Source organism: Dermacentor silvarum, chromosome 4 (assembly GCF_013339745.2).
Source record: "Dermacentor silvarum isolate Dsil-2018 chromosome 4, BIME_Dsil_1.4, whole genome shotgun sequence".
Taxonomy (NCBI): domain Eukaryota; kingdom Metazoa; phylum Arthropoda; class Arachnida; order Ixodida; family Ixodidae; genus Dermacentor; species Dermacentor silvarum.
The window spans coordinates 86,596,790-86,616,912 of NC_051157.2; the positions used below are offsets into that span (position 1 = coordinate 86,596,790).

At 44.2% G+C, this 20,123-nt stretch overlaps 1 protein-coding gene across 1 annotated transcript in view; it reads left to right on the forward strand.

The window, feature by feature from the left end:
* LOC119450357 (oxidation resistance protein 1-like) overlaps positions 1–20,123 on the forward strand; it is a 57,120-nt gene that overhangs the window by 23,100 nt on the left and 13,897 nt on the right. Inside the window, 6 exon segments of the mRNA XM_037713787.2 lie at positions 2,066–2,173; positions 5,125–5,211; positions 8,349–8,519; positions 9,906–10,129; positions 12,110–13,127; positions 13,129–13,753. Of these exon segments, the coding sequence (XP_037569715.1) occupies positions 2,066–2,173; positions 5,125–5,211; positions 8,349–8,519; positions 9,906–10,129; positions 12,110–13,127; positions 13,129–13,753 (2,233 nt within the window).

Sequence of the window (20,123 nt, forward strand, 5' to 3'; positions counted from 1 at the left end):
AGGCAGGCCTAACCAAGGTTGGCACAGTGCCAAGAACGCTGTTGCTTGCCAACGCCGAACGCGTTGGAGGCTAGCCGCTCGATATCTAGCGAAAGTTGACGCTAGGCCACGGTGTAAGATATATACTCTTTAGGTGAGGACACTCGCCAGACTCGATCGACCAGATAAAGTAGCAAAGGCGCGCGCCGATCGGCCCGGTGACGGCAGCGGATACCTATCAACACTTCAACACAGAAAGCTTTTTATTGGTTTGATCTCCCGTTGTTATAGCAACCGGCGGTTCCGGGAAATCCGAAATGATTGAGTGACGCACGAAAGTAGGTCACCGGGGAGAGGGCATGCGCGCGTTCCTTGTCGGCGCACGCTCTCGCCGGCGTTCTAACTGAAGTTACGTCGTTCCGCCGATAGATATCCGCTGCCGTCACCGCCTCGATACACGTGCGCCCTTGCTACTTTATCTGGTCGATCGCGTCTAGCAAGCAAGCCGAGAAGTGTCCCCACCTAAAGAGTATATATCTTACACCGTGCACTAGGCGCAGCCCCTTTTATGGCAAACTCCGAGGCCACGCGCATGCACACTGGGCGAAAGCTATACACAGTGTACGGGCGGCGCGCAACAGACGACACGCCGGGATGACGTTACGGCGCATGTGCAGTCGCGCGCAGCTGGCGGGTGCTCGGCGGAGCCGTGTCTGTGTCGGGTAAAGTGAGCGCGCACCTGCGCTGGTGGTTACTATGCAACGTGAGGGGGCATCACTACTGCTTCGGCGCATGCGCGGCTATGCAACGCGGGCGGCAGCTCTGCGCGTTGCCTCGTTGGTGCTGCTACAATTTCTCTCTCTATCTCGCTCTCAGTTTCTCCTTCACTCTCCTTAACGTCCAATGTCATGGCAACATGTGCACGGCACGGAGAGGAGGCGAGGCACACGTCGCTCTGCGAGGTGGTTACTAGGCAACACAGTGACGTCATAGCTCGGCGAGGTTTTGCGGCAGCAGGCGGCACTTTTTACGGTTAGCTAGAAGAGCTTCGCTGTTAAAATTCAGAGCCCTTCCACTATGTGAAGATGAAAGACCAGCGAAGCTTGGCTTTGTTTAATTATATTTTAATTCTTTTTTATTTGGTGGTTATATTAAATGGTTAAAAAGAAACAACACACAACTTCGTTGCATCGCTGTCACCGTATGCTGTATGTGCGAGTGAAAGCGAGTTTAGGCGACTAGATCCACACTACATTGCACCATCGGCCGCAGCACGTTGGGCCGCTGCGCATTTGGCTTCTCATCGATTTCGCATCCATTCACGCTCTGAGCGCGCCGGCGCTCCTTGAAGGCGCGCTCTTCCTCTTCAGAGCAAGCGACGTGGGTCTTACCCATACCGAGTCGAAGGAGCAACTGATGACGTTGCTAGGGAAATGGCTATGTCAAAAGAGAATGAGACACAGCTATTGGTTGCTAGACTATTACGTTTTATCACTGATGTTTCAACACGCATCGTCATAGACTAGCATTGTTTTTGTCTCTTTGGGTCCCACGTGTGACAAGGGTAGTTCAAGGGCGCTTTACAGGTCCCCAAGCCAACATTGGTGTGTGTCATTGAGCTTGGACCCTTTCTGCATTATCACCAGGATCGGCCCACGTGACAGGGGTGTGTGTTATTGCACTTGAACCCTTTCTGCACTATCACCAGGATCGGCCCACATTTTTCTAATTGTTGTTCTACTCGTCGTTTTGTCCACGGATGGAATCTGCCAGAACCTAGCCATATACAGCTTTGCTGTAAAAAAAAATTGTTTGCTGCCATGGTTGAGCAATTGCCTACTGTTTCTTGACTCTTTACATATTTCAAGAACTTCTATATCAGATATATTTTTCTGATCACCGCCAATCTCAAATAATCTGAGACACTGATGGTGCCTCGACAGTGCTTTGATAGCTCAAGTGTGTCCTCTATGCACAGATAGCATTTGTTCCACTGCCTTTATCTCCTATCATGCTTATGTGAATGCTACATGTTCTGGAAGCCATGTATGTCATTGCATACAGATCGTTTTGCATATACTTGCAGGTCAAGGCTTCTGACACATTGGCTGGCATTGCTGCAAGGTTTGAGTGCACACCAGGAGAGCTGACGACGATGAACCGGTTAACAAGCAGACTCATCTTTCCTGGTCAGGTCAGTAGCAAACACTTTTCAAAGACGGAGTGGTGAAACCTCACTTTGTCAAACTCAAGCTCCATAGTGTCAGAAATTGAATACCTTAAGTCAAATATTAGCTGTCAACAACATTGATGTCATTATTTGTGCTTGTTGTTTGATGATCTTGAATTTAGAACAGTGCTTACTTAGAACAACGCAACACGGGACAAAGACAGAAGAGGACAGCGCTTTGTATATCCTCTTCTGTCCCTGTGCTGTGTTGCATTGTTTTAAATTCAGAAAAAAGAAAATAATGTGACAATCTGCAGGAACAAAAGAGAGAGTTGTGAAGAAATGCCTGCTTGCTTTCTCTTGTGCAGTTCACTCGGCCTTGTTTCTCACCTGTAGGATGTTTGGGTACTGTGGTAGACATCCAAATGATTCGACTCAGGTTGCACCTTGCAGAAATTGCCAAGTGCGAATGTTGCATGATAGCTTAGTGCTTTGCACATCCTGCTCCACAGTGTCCATTTCTAAAATGGCATCAGTTCAAATTGAAGTGGCGGTTGTAGGGATAGTTTTGTTTTATGTACGTAAGCAATTGCATGGATGCTCCACAGCGGTTTCACAGGATTGGTATGGTACACCTTGTGTGCTCAAATGAAATCATTGCATATTGTGCACTCTTCTATTAGCAGGTCTGTGTTCTTTAGAAGTACATACAAGCTGGACATGTAATACACATACGTCTTGATTTATTTGGTTGTGCAGAGCAGAGATACGCTCATTGAATCTACTTTCCGGCTCAAAATGCCATTCTGTATAAGTCATTTATTTGTAGTGCAAGCAATGCAGTGGCAATTGTGGGCAAATTTTTACATTTTTCTCTGTGGCAAGGATGAGGAGTCAGCCTGACGACTTGATGACGACTTATCGATGATTATGGCTGCCATAGTCATCCACATAATAAATGGTACTGACAGACTCGGCAAACTCTGTTCTAAACTTCTAACTGCTGTTTCAGTAATAAGAAAGACAAATATATTGCAAGGCACCTTTGAGTTCAAGGTCATCTAAGGATGGTAGAAATGGTTGCAACTTTTCACGAGATGTATATTTATGCTGGAATTCTGGGAATTGTTTACTAATGTGTAAGCGTTGTTTGGCTCTGGTGTGGCTTTGTTTTTGCTTAGTTTTGCTTACTTGCTTTTCCTAGCTTATGCGCGTCTACCCGGGGTCTTTCCAGTGGCATAGAATGCTTAGGCTTTAGTAAACAATTGTCAGGTTTTCTTGCCGCATCCGCCCCTTCAATGCAATCATACCAATTGAGCTGGAACACCGAGCACAAGTGTGCTACGACGGAGCAGAGTGGTCGAAAGGGAACACCAGCTGCCGCAGTAGCGCGTGAGGCATTGCGTGGTGCCATGTCACCCTTGATGTCACTCTCGCAAGCCTGTGCTATGCACACATTCCTTGTCCACGCAAGCTCTCATCTGCATTCTAACTGCGCCTGGGTAAGGCCTAATGAAAACACATCAAGCATCTCAACGTGCTCGCTTGCCACGAGGTGTTCATAACTTAGCAGCTCAGCAGCGTTCAATTGGACATTGGGCCACCCCGAAATTTTAAGTAGCCCCCCCTCCCCCCCCCCCACCCTTCGATTTCAAGTTGGCCCGCCCCCAAGTTTCAAGTTGACCCAGCCCTCAAATTTAAGTTGGCCCACTGCCAAATTTATTTCAGTTGGTGCACGTTCAAAGTTCTAGTTAGCCCACCCCCAAATTTAATCTGGCCCATGTCTAAATTTTAAGTTGGAAAACTCCCCTAATTTAAGTTGGCCCACCCCTACTATAAGCTTCCCCATGCATTTTCTTAGGAGCCCTATGTATCTGTATGGGTATTCTCTTTTCATTCTAGTTTTTTTTTTTTTTTTGCTTTAAGTTGTTCCTTACTGCTTAAAAGCTACCAAACATCTACATTTACACTAGACAGTTTTAGTTTAGCGTGTTTACTGTAATAGCGGGCTTACCGGAATAGCAGTATCGAAATGCGCATGCGCAGAATGCTAAACGACCCATACCGTTTAGCGTGCGCACGCTATTTCTCAGGTTTAATGTTACTGTTTTTGCGTGGTTTACGTAAAACATGGTGGCGGTCCCGGCCCCCCACTTCAAACTGAATTTGGCTTTGTTTTTGTAGAATTCACTTCGTTCATAGCAAATTCGTTCATATCAAATGACTGTGTAAACGGTTTTCGCTTAGTCTCAGGCCGCTTCAACAACAGAGTGTTACGGATAACCTTGAGGAGTTTTCTAGATTACTTCTCGTTTTGAACGTGTCTAAGCCTAACGAGAGAAACCCCCGAGATGCCAGCACCACCTATCGGTGAAGTCGGGAGATACACGCGACGACGGCATATGGCCTGTGAGATTGGAAGATTTCGGAGTGGTGGACAGCTTGTGCTGCTTGTGTGTTTCGCGGCAGATCGGCAGACAAGGGAAGTACAAGTACCACACGCTCCTGACTTCCATTGTGCTGCCTCTCGCACTTTCCGGACACACACACATATAGAATCACTTAGGTGCACAATGTATGCGAAATTCAAAGCGTTATGGAATAGCATCCCATACATAAACTATGCCATCACGTTATACTAAAACTATCTTTCTGCAAAGTTCATTTGCGGAATGGTAACACTATATTCCTTAACCCCGCTATTACACTAACGTTGAACTAAAGCTGTCTGTCATAAGGATTAAATGTCTTAATTTTACAAATTACGCGTTTTCGTGCAGATTTAAGGCATTACACTTTTCGCGTGACAGGGCTGGGGAGCACGCCAAAGAATGCTTATGCATTAAAACATTTCCTGCGGCCTCCCGTTATAAACTGACTCATAAATTTGCCTATGTTTGGTAATTTCAAGTGCTTTTCTGTTTTCACACTCAAGGGAGTAAGCGTTGCTGACTGTGGCCCCATTTTCTTGACAGACACTGTACATCCCTATTAAAGAGCAAGAATCTCACGCTGCTGATGCAGCTGACGTGCCTGAGCTTGGGAGACTGGAGGATGACAAGGCAAGCTTTGATTATTGTCATTTAGTATTTGTTTGGCTGCTTAGTAGTGTTAGTAGGATTTAGTCTTGACACAGCTCGGTGTAGACAGTCTATATAAATATTTATCTTGTTGGTGGACTGCCAAACAGTGAGAGCGACTCTACTCATGTTCTAAGCCATGTTGGATCACATCACGCTTAGGGTCCAGATTGTGCTGCATTTATTTCTAGAAACTAAAGATACTGCTGCGGTTTTTCAGATGAAATACCTAGGGTTAAAAGATGCATAGGTGTTTGCAAATGCATTTTTTTTTTGCATAACTTGGAAAGCCTAACATACTACAATGTCTATTTATTAGATAAGCCAATGCTATCTCTCATGTATGCTGACACTGCGTTCAACACCATTTTGTGTTAACCCTATAAGGACGAGAACTATAAAGGCTTGAGGAAAATTTATATTTTTTATCTAAATGTGCCAAACACATTGAGAATAAGCATAAGGAGCCAAAAGAAAAAAAAATATTTTGTGTAAACTTTTTTAGCAATGGAGGGAAAATGCCAGGCAACAAAAAAACTCAAGTGGGCTTCAGCTCAGTCCATGTATGGCTTCGTTTGGAATTTGCACAGACAGCTCTCGTCATATGCGTACATTTTGCTTTACATCGTGTGTGACACCACTGCAGGTGGAGATCTTGCATCGGTCCGTCTCCTATGGCCGTGCTTTCAAAAGAAAGCGAGTCACGTGCCAAAATTCATCTGCCTAGTCTTGTGTTCCTGCTCTAAACTGAAAAATGACGCCTGCTGCGTGCCATTCGGTGTTGGCTGAAGACATTTAGCCAGAAACTTAGTACTCAAAACCAAAATACGGCCAGAAAAAAATTTTTTTTTCTGTAATGTTGCTTGTCCAAAAGGGTTAATACACTCATCCAAAAAGGTTAATAAAGAAGCAATAACAGTGGCTTGAACTGTAACGTGAAACCAAAATGAAAACATGCCATCTTCCTGGACAATAGACTATTCCCTGCAGCCAGAACTGATGTCTTCCTGTCTATTCTGTATGCACATTTCATAATTTGTATATGACACCTGTGGTGCATGCAGCAACACGGTATGGAGAGAGAGCGAACATATTATTGAACCAATGCTTGGCCAACTGCTTAGTTATTCACGTGGTCAGGTTATTTGGTTTAATCCTGGGAACTTTTTGGTGCGACTTTCTAGCGGCAATCTCGAAGCACAGATGGGAGAGCAACCCCTTTTCCAACTGCAGAGCCATTCGTCTTCAGGAGTGCGTCAGTGTTTCATGTATATGTCTGCAGGACTATAGAGTGCGATTATTGTTGGGATACATTCTTCATTAGAGGGCAAAAATTGCCGCGCTTATGTAGCACTTAAATCTCGAAATGTCTCGCACATTTGAGAGAAATTATTTTTATACACTCTCACTAAAGTGAACTCCTCAGATTAGGTGGAATTGAAAAGTTTGACTTTTCTTCATGAGCATACATGATGTCAGCCACAATAGCTTTATATTATGCTTATATAGAAAGGATGGAGCAGGGGTGCTTGGCCAAAGATTTCCAAAAAGCTTTTTTTTTTTGCCATAATTCTTACTTGCAGATATTTTTTTGGCATTTTTGGTTGAAACTGGTAAATCAGGGTCGTTAAATTTGGCACTTTACTTTGTTATATCGAAATTTTGTTAAATTGAAATTCAACCTTTTATGCATGCATTCAGTTAAACCAAGTCACCCATGGATTTTTCTTATACGGAAGGAGCCGCGAAATTTTCCTACATATCAGGCAAGCAGAAAAAAGATCGAAGCTCAACGAGAAATAAATTGCATTTTGTTAAATTTGAAAGTTGGCAACCATGTTGTGCTTGCAATAGCTTCACATCGGTGATATGCAGTGAAGTCTACGACACTTTCGTGTTCAGTCCGCCCCGTGGCTGATAGCATCGTCCGATTGCGGGTGACACTATCACGAAAAGTGCAGGCAGAGGGAACGCACGCTTTGTCTGCCCCCAGCTTCAACCCCCAGCAGGCCTGACCCCAGATTATGCAACTTCCAGCACTAAATGCGCAGGAAGGCAGCACACGTGAAACCACGGGCATCTCGGCATGCCTAGGCTTTACACCCACTGCAGGTTACCTCCAAGATAGGGCATGTGGGCTGCGTATGCACTGCGCAGTCACAGCTGGGCCAGAGGAGACGCGTTGCGTGCTCACCTGCCCTCCACCTGCAACTAAATTTGTTGCTCGTGCTTTATGGTCACTGCAACTTCTTTCCGCAACATTTAACAATGTGCCACTAACATTGAAGCAAATTTTTGTTTTGCACTTGTAGTTGCGTAAGTGCTGGGCTGCAATGTACACGATGCGTGAGCAGAACCAGACACTGAAGACTTATTTTATGTTACCTTGCTTCGTTATCTCTGGTACACGTGAGTCAGCTCATTATGATGCCAGTTTTTGATAAATACTAGTCTAATTACACAAGTAATGCACTAGCTTTGCTTTCAGGTTGGAACAGCAGTAAGTACAGGGACAACGTGAAGTCATGCAAAAAGACTGCTATGCTGACTGAGAATTTATTTATTTTTGCGACAAGCTATCATTTAAATATTCTAGAAAGCTTTGTCTTGACATCAGCCCCAATAATGCATGTGTGTGGGAAATCGGTGTGGTCACAGGTATGCACAGGTACACCATCTCCGGACAAAACAGATGCCCCACTGTCAAATGTACTATTGATTTTATTTCCAGAGTTCTTTAGTTGCTGTTTCTGTGCTACCAATTCACAGTTGCCACATTTGGGCTGGCAACCACACACCTTACTATGAATGCCCAGATGGCCATTCACTACTTTTGACATTTTGCAGTGGTGTTTGTGCTAGCACACCTGGCCCTTGCACCATGAAACACCACACATCATCATTTGTGCTAGCACATTCATTATGCTGACATTGCTCACATTCGAACATCCGCTGCCACAAGGCAGATTTTAGGCGTTGCTAACACCAATTTCTGTACTGATTTTTGAACATACTGTAAGATATAATAAACAACCTTTTGTGCAAGTGTTAAATTATTGCAGTAAGGTTTGGCTGTGCTTTTTCTCGGGAACTTCAGTGCCCCGCTTGTGTACTTGCAGGCTTCTGCAGGCCATCATGGCACTGGGGCAGGACCACCTTTGCCTGGCGAGCGGCCCTGTTCACCAAGGGCCATGATGTCGCCGCCAGACTCGCCTGTCACTTTTGCAGAACAGCAGCGACATGGTGGCTCTTCCACTGAGCATGTCGAATCTGCTGAGCCAGAGAACAAGGTATGCTGTGTTACCTAACACTATCAATTAATTACACCGACCCTTCGCTCCCAAATAAGTACCGTATTTTCTGGAATATAGTCAGCACCTCGTGTGGTCTGCGGGAGCAAATTTGGGCTGAAAATAAAAGTTATTTCTTACATAGGTGGCACCCACTGTGTAGTATGCAGGGACAAATTTTGGCTGAAAATAAATTTTCTTTAGATCGTCCACAACCATGTATACAGTTTGTAAGCAAAATTGTATTGTCTGGCATTAAGACCATGGATCCTTTATTAGGCATCATATTAAATGATTTTGCTATGTGGTTTAGCATGATAAAGAGTTTTAGATGCAGCTGGCATCATTTCTTTCCAAGCCTTTGGCCTGAAAAATTAGATCATCTGCACCCTCACCTATGTAGACAGCACCTCGCGAAATTTTCACTCAAATTTTCAGTCCTGTAAATATGGTATATAAATAAAAACAAGATTGTCAGTGCGTTTGCCCAGAGACAAATCTGAGATCATTTCATAAACAAAAATTAGGTGAAATCATTTCTTCATTGTTTTTTTTTTTTTTGCTTTTATTTTTTGCCCATGTCATGACACTGAATTCTGCATATGCACATCATCGCCCTTGCTTTTTTGAAATTGTAGTTTTGTTTTTGTAAACATTTACAGTTTGTATGTTGTTAAGTGTGCAGTATTATTGTAAGTTATGTATAACGCTCTAGATGTCATTATGTCAAGTATTAACCGCCCTTTTTATATTTTTGTTAGTAGTGGTGCATTTCATTTGAAGTTTGGTTTATGACATATGCAAGTGATACAAATCGGTCATACAAATGTTCTAATGCAAAAGATGTGTATGTGTTAAAGTGTTATGCATCATTGAATACTGTACAATGTTTCATAAGTCATTAGTTGTGAAATACCTGCACAAATTTTGTAGAGTCGAACATTATTAACACTTCCGACACAAAAATACCTTTGTTATAGTGCATGTTTGTTATAAGCCTATATATTCGTTACATGTTCATATCAACGAAAAGGAATTTAGGTTTACCTTGTCATATCAAATAATTAGTTACTATATGTATGTTCGTTATATTGTAGTTTGGCTGTAATACCTGGATTGTTCTGCTGTCCCCAATGGCCTCTGGCACACTGAGGCTGTCTAGGGCAGCTTTTTGCCTTGAGAAACCCCAATGTGTCCTTGGAAAAAACAAAATTCTAATTCTAAATTTGTATTCAAGCTTTATTACTAGGATTAGAAACTTGGCTTGGCAGTTATTCAGCTTGGATTGACATTTTGTCAGTTTGTGATGGCAGCATTTGTCAAACACCTTGATGCAGCCCTTTTGACTTTTTTTTGGGGTGGGGGGGACCTGTTGTGTTCTTGCAGGAGAACATGGACATGTTCCTGAAGATTTCATCACGGCACATAACGGATGGCCAGGGGGTGGTGATGGGAACACTTCTGGTGACTCCGAACAATGTGATGTTTGTACCAAATGTGTCCGATGCGCTCGTCATGGAGCATGGGTCCGATTGCTATGAAGTGACTGCCCCTATGGACATGGTGGTGGCCGCAGCTCTCTACAACGACATTACACATATGCGCCTTCGGTCAGTGCTACTTCCTTGGAATTTTCAACTCCTTACTGTCTGTGTGACTGGCAATCAGTAAAAGAGAACTACTTGCTAATAGATGTGTTGTGGTAGACTGAACAAATGAGGTAAAAAGATTTTTAGGTGGAGCTATCTAAGGGACAGTCTTGCTATCTCAATGGAGTCAGATTGGCCTGCTTCTGAGCTCTTTGCTGAAGACTGAATTGCCACAGAATGTCGCCGGTGATGAAAGCAGCAGAAAATATGGGTAATGTCATCTGTCAAACTGTATGGGAGGTGCACAGAATAATTTTTATAGTTGAGTTGTGGGCATTAACTGCCCATATCATGGGGCAGTTGCCAACCTATTAAAAAGTTTACACGCCTGGTATCTAATACTTATATGTGTCATAATGGGAAGTGTGGAGTCAGTTCATTGCTTTAATAATGAACCGTTGATACGGTATAAATGTCAAGATATAAGACTAACTGGCCTAGGTTAAGGCTGTTAACCTGTCAGTGTGACGTCACGAATGTCAAAGTATATTCTCTTACTTGGGCAGCTGTGGTGCTGTAAAAGTTAGCAATTTGGTAAGTTCAGCTTTGGCTCATTTATGGTACAATTTAGTTCGTATTTACCAATAAAAACTAACTAGGCAGGCCTGAGCAGATACCTTCAAAATCCATGACATCACTGCAAGCTGGTGTGGGAAGTTCAAGGCAAGGATGTCACCACCTGTGTTTCGTTTTTGCATCTCTTTAGGCCTTGCCAAGCTTACTCTCATGGTAACAGTGGCTTTTTTTTTTTTTTTTTTTGGGGGGGGGGGGGGGGGGTTGGAGAAGGGTAATTTACTAACACAGCCCAACTTATTTTTATCTTTAGTATCTCTTTAACTGTTTCATGATGTGCTGCTTTCATGGTGCTAACAACTCCAAGCTGTAATGTTGTCCCTCTGTAGTGCCAGCACAAGGTGTACCAGATAGCTTCCTTAGTTGGGCCGGAATAGGTTGAGAAAGCACAGATGCAAGCCTGTTCGATGAGATGAGTGGCTTACTGCACCAGCAGGTCATGTGACCAGTCAGAGAGCAGCATAGGAACACTGCTATTACTTTCATGAAATAAACCTGATACTTGTATGAATGCCTTCAGACAGCTTTTCAGTAGGTTTCTAACATGTGCCCTGGGCCAAACGTGTGGCCATTTTGAATGTGGACTCTGTCTTGACAGCACTTTTTATAAGGAGGAAAGAAAATTAAGCAGACACTGGACCATAAAAGAATTAACTTGCACAGTGCACATTTGTTGTTTGTAAATGCTACCTACGTTTGCTCATGGTTCCATAGATGGACACCTTCCTCTCTTTTCACATTCCCACTTAGTGGCCTGGGAAATAGTCACTTTATGCTGCCCACCACTTGTTCTCTTGTTCAAACTAAATGATATACGACCCTTCAAGAGAGAGCTAGTAAGCTTGCTTCTCCATAGAAAATTATGGGTGGGAACCTGGTGCGGAATGACAATGGAGTCTCGCTATGTTAGTGTGCATCCAGGCACATCGAGACCAGGGCTCATATTTTGTAACATCCATTTCACTTTTCTGTCTTCTTTTCTTATGCATGGCATCAAGTGACTACCCCAAAAAATAACAGCAGCACTGTGGCATCTGAGCCACGTCTGAGCCAATGACAAAGGCCAAATTTAATGGAAAATGAAATGGATTTTTAGAAAATTATGGCACCAGCATTTAGTTTGATACGGAATCCCATCGAAGCAATAGAATGGTGATACATGCAGGCAATGATAAAGGCACAACATATATCATGCATGGAGGTGCAGGCATAACTTGCAAAGTAGTGTCATTGCAGGCTGGAGGGAGGACAAGTCTTCAAATTTGTTTTTCATCATGGCTGGAATGAATCCATGCTAAATTGACAAATGTTCATACTGCATGCTTTTGTAAGCACAGGGTGTAAACATTGTTTATTGTGGCTATGCAGTGACACAGTGGACCCTGCTTCCGGTGTTCAGTTGGAAGAACCATACCGGCCCGCTGACTACCAGCCACCCCCCAAAGACCAGGCGAGCTCCAGCGGGAAGTCATCGGAGCCAGCCAAGTCTTCACAAGAGTGTACTACAGAAGCATCGCCTAGTCTTTCAATGCAGGAGGCAGGTGAAAAGCCTTGCTCCGAGCTGTCCCACAGTGAGTGCACCTTAGAAGAACTCGTGTCTGATCAAATAGCAAGTGCCGAGAGTACAGTAATCATCACCTCACCACCAAAGACGCCGGAGGAAGGCGTGCCCTCTACATGCCAAGCTGGCAGCGAAATGCCTAGTTCAGCAGCTGAAACCAAGAACAAAGTTCCCACATCTGTATTGTCGGAGGCATCAATGGCCAAGTGCGAGCAACCAAAAGAAGTGCAACATGTGGTCAGAGTAGACTCTGTTGTCAAATCTGAAAATCTGGAACAAGTGCCGCAACAAGACGTGAAGCACGACTTGCAGTCGAGAAATGGCACGCAGAAGCCAGAAGTAGATGCAGAGTTCACTGAACAGAGTAAAGCTCAGTTAGAAAGCAAGGACATGTGTACATCGGAAAAGCCTCTGCAGTCTGAGCTACAGAAGGAAGTGTGTGCAGTCCAAGTCAAAACAAGTTTTAGTTCAAAAGTGACGAGTGCTGTGTCTGGCAAAGTAGAGTCCGGTGTCGGACAAGGTGCAGTAGAACAACTCGCTGCAGATGTAGCACCAGCTCCGGAGGCCCACGAAAAAACTGGGAAGGCGTTTGCTGAGGTGAGCAAGCAGCTGGAGGCTGCTGCTGGCGAAGCGGGCACCGGGGAGTCTAACAAAGTGGTGCCTCGTGGTACTCAACTTGAAGTTGAACTGTCTTCTGCAACTGCCCAGGTGGTGAAGGATGACCGGGCTGGTGACAAGCTCGTGGCCAAGGACATCGCAGTTCTGATGAACGTTCAGGAAAAGTTGCTACCAGATACGGTGACAGCCCAAAAGAAAATTCTAATGTGCGGAAGAGAGTGTAGCAGCCTTAAAGAAAGAGAGGCAAAATGCCGAAGAATACTTGTTCAAGCCCATTGACAAGGCGTCTGAGTCTCCACCAACACTGCGCAGGGAGCCAGACAACGGAGGTCGGCGGGAAAAGGCATTCACACCACCACCGCCATCGTCAGGAGGAAAGAGCTTACCTGAGCCAGCGCGCTGGTCTCGCATGCTGAGCCCAACGCTCAAGCTGGATTCATCAAGCGATGTGCCAGCCCCAGAGCCACGTGGTGCCGCCTCAACGGAGAGCATTACTCTGCGAATGAGGGAGTGGGCGTCGGCGGAAGGTGGTGTCTCTTCCGACAGGGCCCAGGAGTCTGCACACGAGCGGGTACTCAAGCGGCTCTCAAATCCAATGGAGTCAATTTCGTCATACACACACTCCATCTCCAAGATGATTGCATCATCGCCCAAATCGCTGGCCGACTTTGTGCGCGGTGCCGATGAGCCAGGACCACCAACACCTCCACCCCAGCTGCAGACACAGTATGCTGCAGCGGATGAGAAGAGACCCTCTTCGCGTACTGAAAATGCCAATGTCTGGCTCAAGAACATGGTTGAGGAAAAACCCGAGCTGTTTGCAGCATTTGAGAGTGAGTTTTGCGACATTTTTTCGTCTTTCATTTTTACTTGTTTATACTAAATATATGAAGTGAGTACAAAAGTGCCAAAACAAGCAAGACTCAATTAGATTTCGTTATCTGATTGCTTTCAAGTGACTTGGTGAACAGTAATCTGTTGTTCTTAAATGGTATTGCAGGTTCGTCACTTTAATCTTGAGAAAGTTGTAAAGGCCCCTGAAATAACTTGTGCCACTAGTCTTCCAAACACCTGGCACACGCATGATGCCAGATCTTGTTTATTAGTTTCCAGTCATTTTATAGATTCTTTTTTCCCTCTTTCACAAGCTGATAAAAATATTAGTTGCTGAAAGGTTTTATAAGCATTTTAATTATTAAACCTTTGTCTACCGCTGACAAGTATAGGCATCACCGAAATCTACTAATATAGCCGATAGCGAATATATAGTCGTCATGAGGCCATGCTCCTGGAAATCTCTGATAAATTTGGTACACTTTTGGTCATTTCCTACGGTATAGAAAGGGTAAGATGTAAAACTACACTTGTGCATGCACTTTGCTAAAGTTTAGAGTTTGTCAGCAATGATCAATAAAAAAGCTCTTTGACATTATTGGAGTCATGAACTCAAAACTGATGTGTGTTAGACCATTCCTACAGTAAGACAAAGCTATCTGCTGTTCTTTATCCTTTCTCTTGAGCTTACTTTCAAGTAAGTAGCTAAGTATAATGCCCTTTTCCCACTTTCTTATTCCTTTGTTTTTGGAAAAACATCTTTCACACAGAATTGTTTGACTAATATGTACAAACTTTATAATTCAGGGCAGTACTGTGTTTACAAAGCTCGAAGGTAACCATTTGACTGCAATCAGTTACTGGGGGAACACTTGAAGTTAGACAAATTAAACAATCGCCAACCAAGAAAGTTTATGAAATACAGTCGAGTGCTTCTACAATGAACTCCTCTACAAGAAAATGACCTGTTTAACGAATGACCAATTTTGTCCCGGTTCTATTGTGAGCTGTGCAATGTGCAACCTTTACAATGAATTGACTTGTATAGTGAATGATTTCGGAGGCCCCAAGCATTACGTTATAAAGGTGTTGTATTAACCCAACATTTCGGGGTGGCTCTGGAAGCTGCAGCAGTTTTCATATATTTGGCTTGTGGTCCTGGTGGGGGTTCCCTCGGGAGGTGACCTTGCATAGACCTTCATGCAGGTTTGGGGCAATGCTCCCAACGAGCGGTATATATATCCCCGGTAGCTACTCAGATGTGCCATGACTCAAGGCAGAAATGCTTCAGTAGGTTTCTTGAGAACTGCTCCCATGATGCGTCATTGGGACTGAGAGGACCCTACAGAGGCAGCTCTACCTTGAGTCGTGGTACCTCTGAGTCGCTGCCGGAGCAATACACCACTTGTTGAGAACGTTACCCCAAGCTACATGCAGAGCGTATGCAGGGTCGTCTCCCGAAGAAACCACCAGCAGGGCCACAAGCCAAATATATAAAAAAGCTGTTGCAGCTTCCCAAACCAACCCCGATGAAAGACACGTTAGGTTAATATTCAATAAACATTCTCGGTTTGTGATTGTTTAATTTGTCTAATTTCATATATTTACAAGTTTTTTGTGTGAATAGTGTGATGTAAAATACATTAATTACATTAATTAGTACCGCCACAAAGATGGTTGTGCTTGTGTCTTGGGTGCTCATATTACTTGTATTTTCTCACTATGGCACTTTAAACTAGGAAGTCAAAAGGATGCCCTTTAAATAGTGTTTGTGTTACTAACATGCTGGGCACATACGAGGTGTGTTCAAAAAGAAACTGAACTTTTGCTATAACACTACTGCTTATGGTACATTTTACGTGCTGTCCCCTTCAAAGTAGTCCCCTCTACTGGCAATGCACTCTTCCCATCTTTTCTTCCATTGTTGGAAAGCCTCCTGGAACGCACTTTCTGGAATGGCATGCAGGTCTCTTCTCGCATTGTCCTGGATCTCCTCTACGGTTTGGAAATGACATTCTTTCAAGGTGGTTTTCAGCTTGGGGAATAGAAAAAAAGTCTGCTGGGGGGCTAGGTCCGGAGAGTATGGTGGGTGGGGCACAACAGGAATGTGGTGTTTCATTAAGTAGCTGCAGACAAGGAGTGATGTGTGAGCCGGGGCATTGTTAGGATGCAAACATCCAAGCCTGATTTTCCCACAATTCAGGCCTCTTACTGCACACAGAATCTCTCAAACGTGCTAGGATTCCCTGGTAGACTTCTTTGTTTACCGTCTGACCATGTGGCACAAATTACTGATCATGCCTTTGCAGTCAAAAAACACAACCAACATCACCTTCATTTTTGACCGACTCATGCATGCTTTTTTGGACAAGGAGAACCTTTGGCCACCCACTGTGATGACTCAACATCATCATTGAGCAAGGCTTTTTCCATGTCTCATCGCCTGTTATGATATTCTTAAGAAAGTTTTCATCGTCATTGGCAGCGGTGAGCAGTTCCTGGCTGATTTCAACACAGGTCTGCTTCTGTTCGTCAGTCAACAAACGCGGCATGCATTTTGTATTGACACGACGCATCCCAAGTTTGTCACTCAAAATTTCATGACCATGATCCTCCGCTGATACCCACTTCATCACCGACTTTTTGAACAGTCAAACGACGATTTCCACGAATCACAGTTCGAACTCTCTCGACGTGGTCATCATCTGTGGATGTGGAAGGTCGTCCAGGCTTGGGGTCGTCACCGACCAACATTCTTCCGTCTTCAAAACTCTTGAACCAATCATAGCACTACATGCGACTCATACAGTCCTCCCCGTATGCTTGGCTAAGCAACTGAAATGTCCCTGTGAAAGTTTTCCCAAGTTTGTAGCAGAACTGAACTTCACACACGCCGTTCTTACAATTCCTTCATTGTCACTTTGGCACCAATCCGAAGAACAGCTTGTTCATGTGCTCACTTCAGCGGCTGTAGCTCACCAACTAACGGTCAGAGCGGAACGTGGCAAATGGCAGTTTGTTGTGTAAACCTGCCGCTACATGGGCTTAATTTCAAAAGTTCGGTCTCTTTTTGAACACACCTCGTACTTTGTGTGGTTTACTTATGGCACATAATATTAGAATAAGTGATCTAGAGCTGAACACGCACAGCATATATCTGGTCTGTCTCTGAACAAGCAGATCCATTTAAAAAAAAGCAATGTGGTGGTGAAAGCTAATCATCAGCTCTTGATGGTTTTAGTTCAATCTGCATACCTTTCGCTATTTCAATTTTACATACTACTGCACTTATGTCTGGCTGTGTTACTGGGAAACCACTTGGCAAGTGCTGCATGTAAAATGTTCACGAAACATGTGTCACACTTAACAACACTTTACTTGTTCCTGCTCTCAACGCCGGACTGTGCAGAACTGGGATTCATTTTTGACGACAACGGTTAGTACTGAAATTGAGCTTCAGCAAGGCTTTTTCATTTTTTTTGGCAGTCCTTAATTTCTCTGCCAACCCTACACCTCATCATTCCTTTTCCTGGGAAAACCCTGTTTGGTTTTTGCTTTTGGGTGTTGGGTGCCCTAGTTTGCAACAACCTTTCCATTACATCCAAGTTGCTGTTTTGTAGTTTTGCTGGAAGCTTCTTGGACATCTGGTTGTGGGATGCAGCAGTTGAGTTTGTGCTCTTTCTTATAGCAGCCCCTTTATGCTGTGATATTTATTCCTTGTTTTGGTGTTCTGCTCCCGAGCTTTTTTTCAAGCATGCAAGCTGTTCTATCCCTATTTTTGTTGCAATGCTGCAATACTAATGTTGCTACCATTAGGCTTTCATTGTTGCTTTTATGCATGGTTTTGTGTTAGCTGTGAACTGATAATTGTCATGTGACATGCTTGAGCAGAGCATGCTGTGATGTTCATTGTCTTGGTGCGTTTTTGAAAGCAAAATCAATGTCTTTACTTAGTTTAACTTCCCTACCTTTCTTAGGATAGCTTTCTTGACTGTCATGCCTGTAAAACTAACTTGTCACATTTGCTATTGGGATGCTATCTCCTCTTCTCTCTTTATGTAATGCTAAAGTAAGTCTTGTGAATGTCCTTTCTCACAAGAGGATTAACACCTTTCTCAGTGGTGAAGCAGGGTGCATTAAGAATGCCATTCACAATAATACCACAAGATCAGGGATTCTTGCAAAGGTAAAACTTGTCATGCCTAAATCTTGCAAGACTGGTATGCTTGAGTACAAGTTTGTCGTTCATATGTGCCACTGCTGTCTTGCATTAGCGACCTGCTATTTACCACATTTTGTAATATCTTTAATGGTGTTAACTTGAAAAGAAAAATTTTGTGAAATGTGAAACAAATCCAAGATAGGCATAGATTAAGCTGTAAACAGAAGAGACTCACTGAGTGATCTAAAAGATGTCCTATCATAAAACAAAAACCAGCAGCATTTTAAATGACAGTTTGACATTAAATTCAACACTTGCTCATGACATTTCACATGTCAATTTATGCATAAACGGGTTTCACAATCGTGTTCCAGAAATGTCTGTCAGGACAAAATACATTCTCTGAAGTTACAGCTGTGCTGACAGCAGCACAGCTTTGAAAGCCTATTCTCTGCATACAGTAAAAGCTCGTTAATTCGGATTTCACGGGCCCGAAAAAAAAAAAAAAGTATCCGAATTATCGAGGGCATCAAGAAAACAATAAACAAATGCTTACTACGTCAACACGCTCTTGTTTACAGTATCAAACAGCAAATTCTGTTTCTTTTTGCACAAACGCAATGCGGAAGCTGCAATTCTCGTCATCTCGTGACTGATTAGTTCGCAGCGGCGAGGCTCTCGCGTCTACCTTCACAGCGCGGCCGCGGCGCGCGTCTTCATCTGAGACGCGCTTTTCACTAGCGCGCGCACATCCCGATTACTTTTTCGCCATAGAGTTTCTCACTATAACACGACTGGCTCCGAGCTTTGCGCGAGCTCGACGCCCCGGGCCACCGCCGCCGGTTTTATAGTGTGAAACTATGTTTTTCGCCAATGTCGCCTGGTCGCCGCCCGTCGCGATGTCGACGGTGCTTTTCATCCTCGACAGCTTTGCATTGGATGAAAACGAAACCGCAACCACGGCCGCTGTCAACGCGATCATGCACGGCGACCTTGCGGTAAGGTGCGCGGCCGACGCACGCACCAAACTATCGTTTGCTGCAACTGCGGACGAAACCGCGGTCGTTATCGGCGCGATCGTGGATGGTGACTGAATCACGCGGCCGACGCGCGTACCGAGTCAAAACGAAACTACTTTTTGCCGCAACCGCTACGGACGAAACCGCGGCCGCTATCAACGCGATCACGGATGGCGACTACGCAGTTTTGAAGGTACGCGGTGCTACGCGCGCCGGCAAACGCAAGAATAAAAGCTTTAAATGCTCAAATAGGCACGGAGCGTTCTGGCGTTGCTGACATTCCCGTACGATTTCCACTGATGGCAATGGCGATGCGAACTCCGTCGCTTCGTTTCGGTGGACGCTAACGCTCGCGCCGCACATTTGCGGCGCTCCGCGCTCGCCGAGCTCCGAGAGTTGTCCGAATTAACCGACTTGCGGCCAAATACGTCCGAATTAACGGGAGTTTCATTGCGTTAAATAATGCCGGGACCAAAGGACGTGTCCGAATTTACCGATTTTCCGAATTAACGAGTGTTGAATTAACGAGCTTTTACAAGGTAATGTTTTCAAGACATTATTACCTGGGCTGGTGCAGAGTGGATAATTAAAGACTGCCACTCTGCCTTTCGTTTTCTATGAAAGTTTGGCATCCACAGCAGTCATGTGAAGAGTGAGAAAATGGAGTCAGGTACATGCGGTCAAGGCCAACGTTTGTAAATTTTATGGAAGGGCTTATGATGAATGCTTTTGTGTTCCCACATAGTGATAACAGTCACTGACTGCATTTTGAATGCAGTATTTCTGTATTTGATACAAAGTATTGAGCAGCTTCTGTAGAATCAAAGGGCGTGCCTTCCTGCATCTTACCGTTAGACTGTAGTTCTGTGGTTTAGTGATGGCTGATTTCTTTTCTCTGTCGAGCACTTCTATCTGTGCAGATTGCATGTATGGCTGCTCTGCAGTTTCCCTCTAGAAGGCAAATCTGTCGTCAAGACAGTGGTCTCGTACCATCACTTTCACATAGATTACGTGAGAGATTGTGGCGTGTAACTGGAAGTAGTTGGACTTTGATGTACTGATTAGATGAAGCAGTGAAAGTTAATAGGCCCTCAATTATGACAGTTATGCTGCAGTCACTGTGTGCATGCTTGCTTGTAAAATGTTTCAGTATACTGCAGTTGCATAAAATTTTAACACCACAAAAGA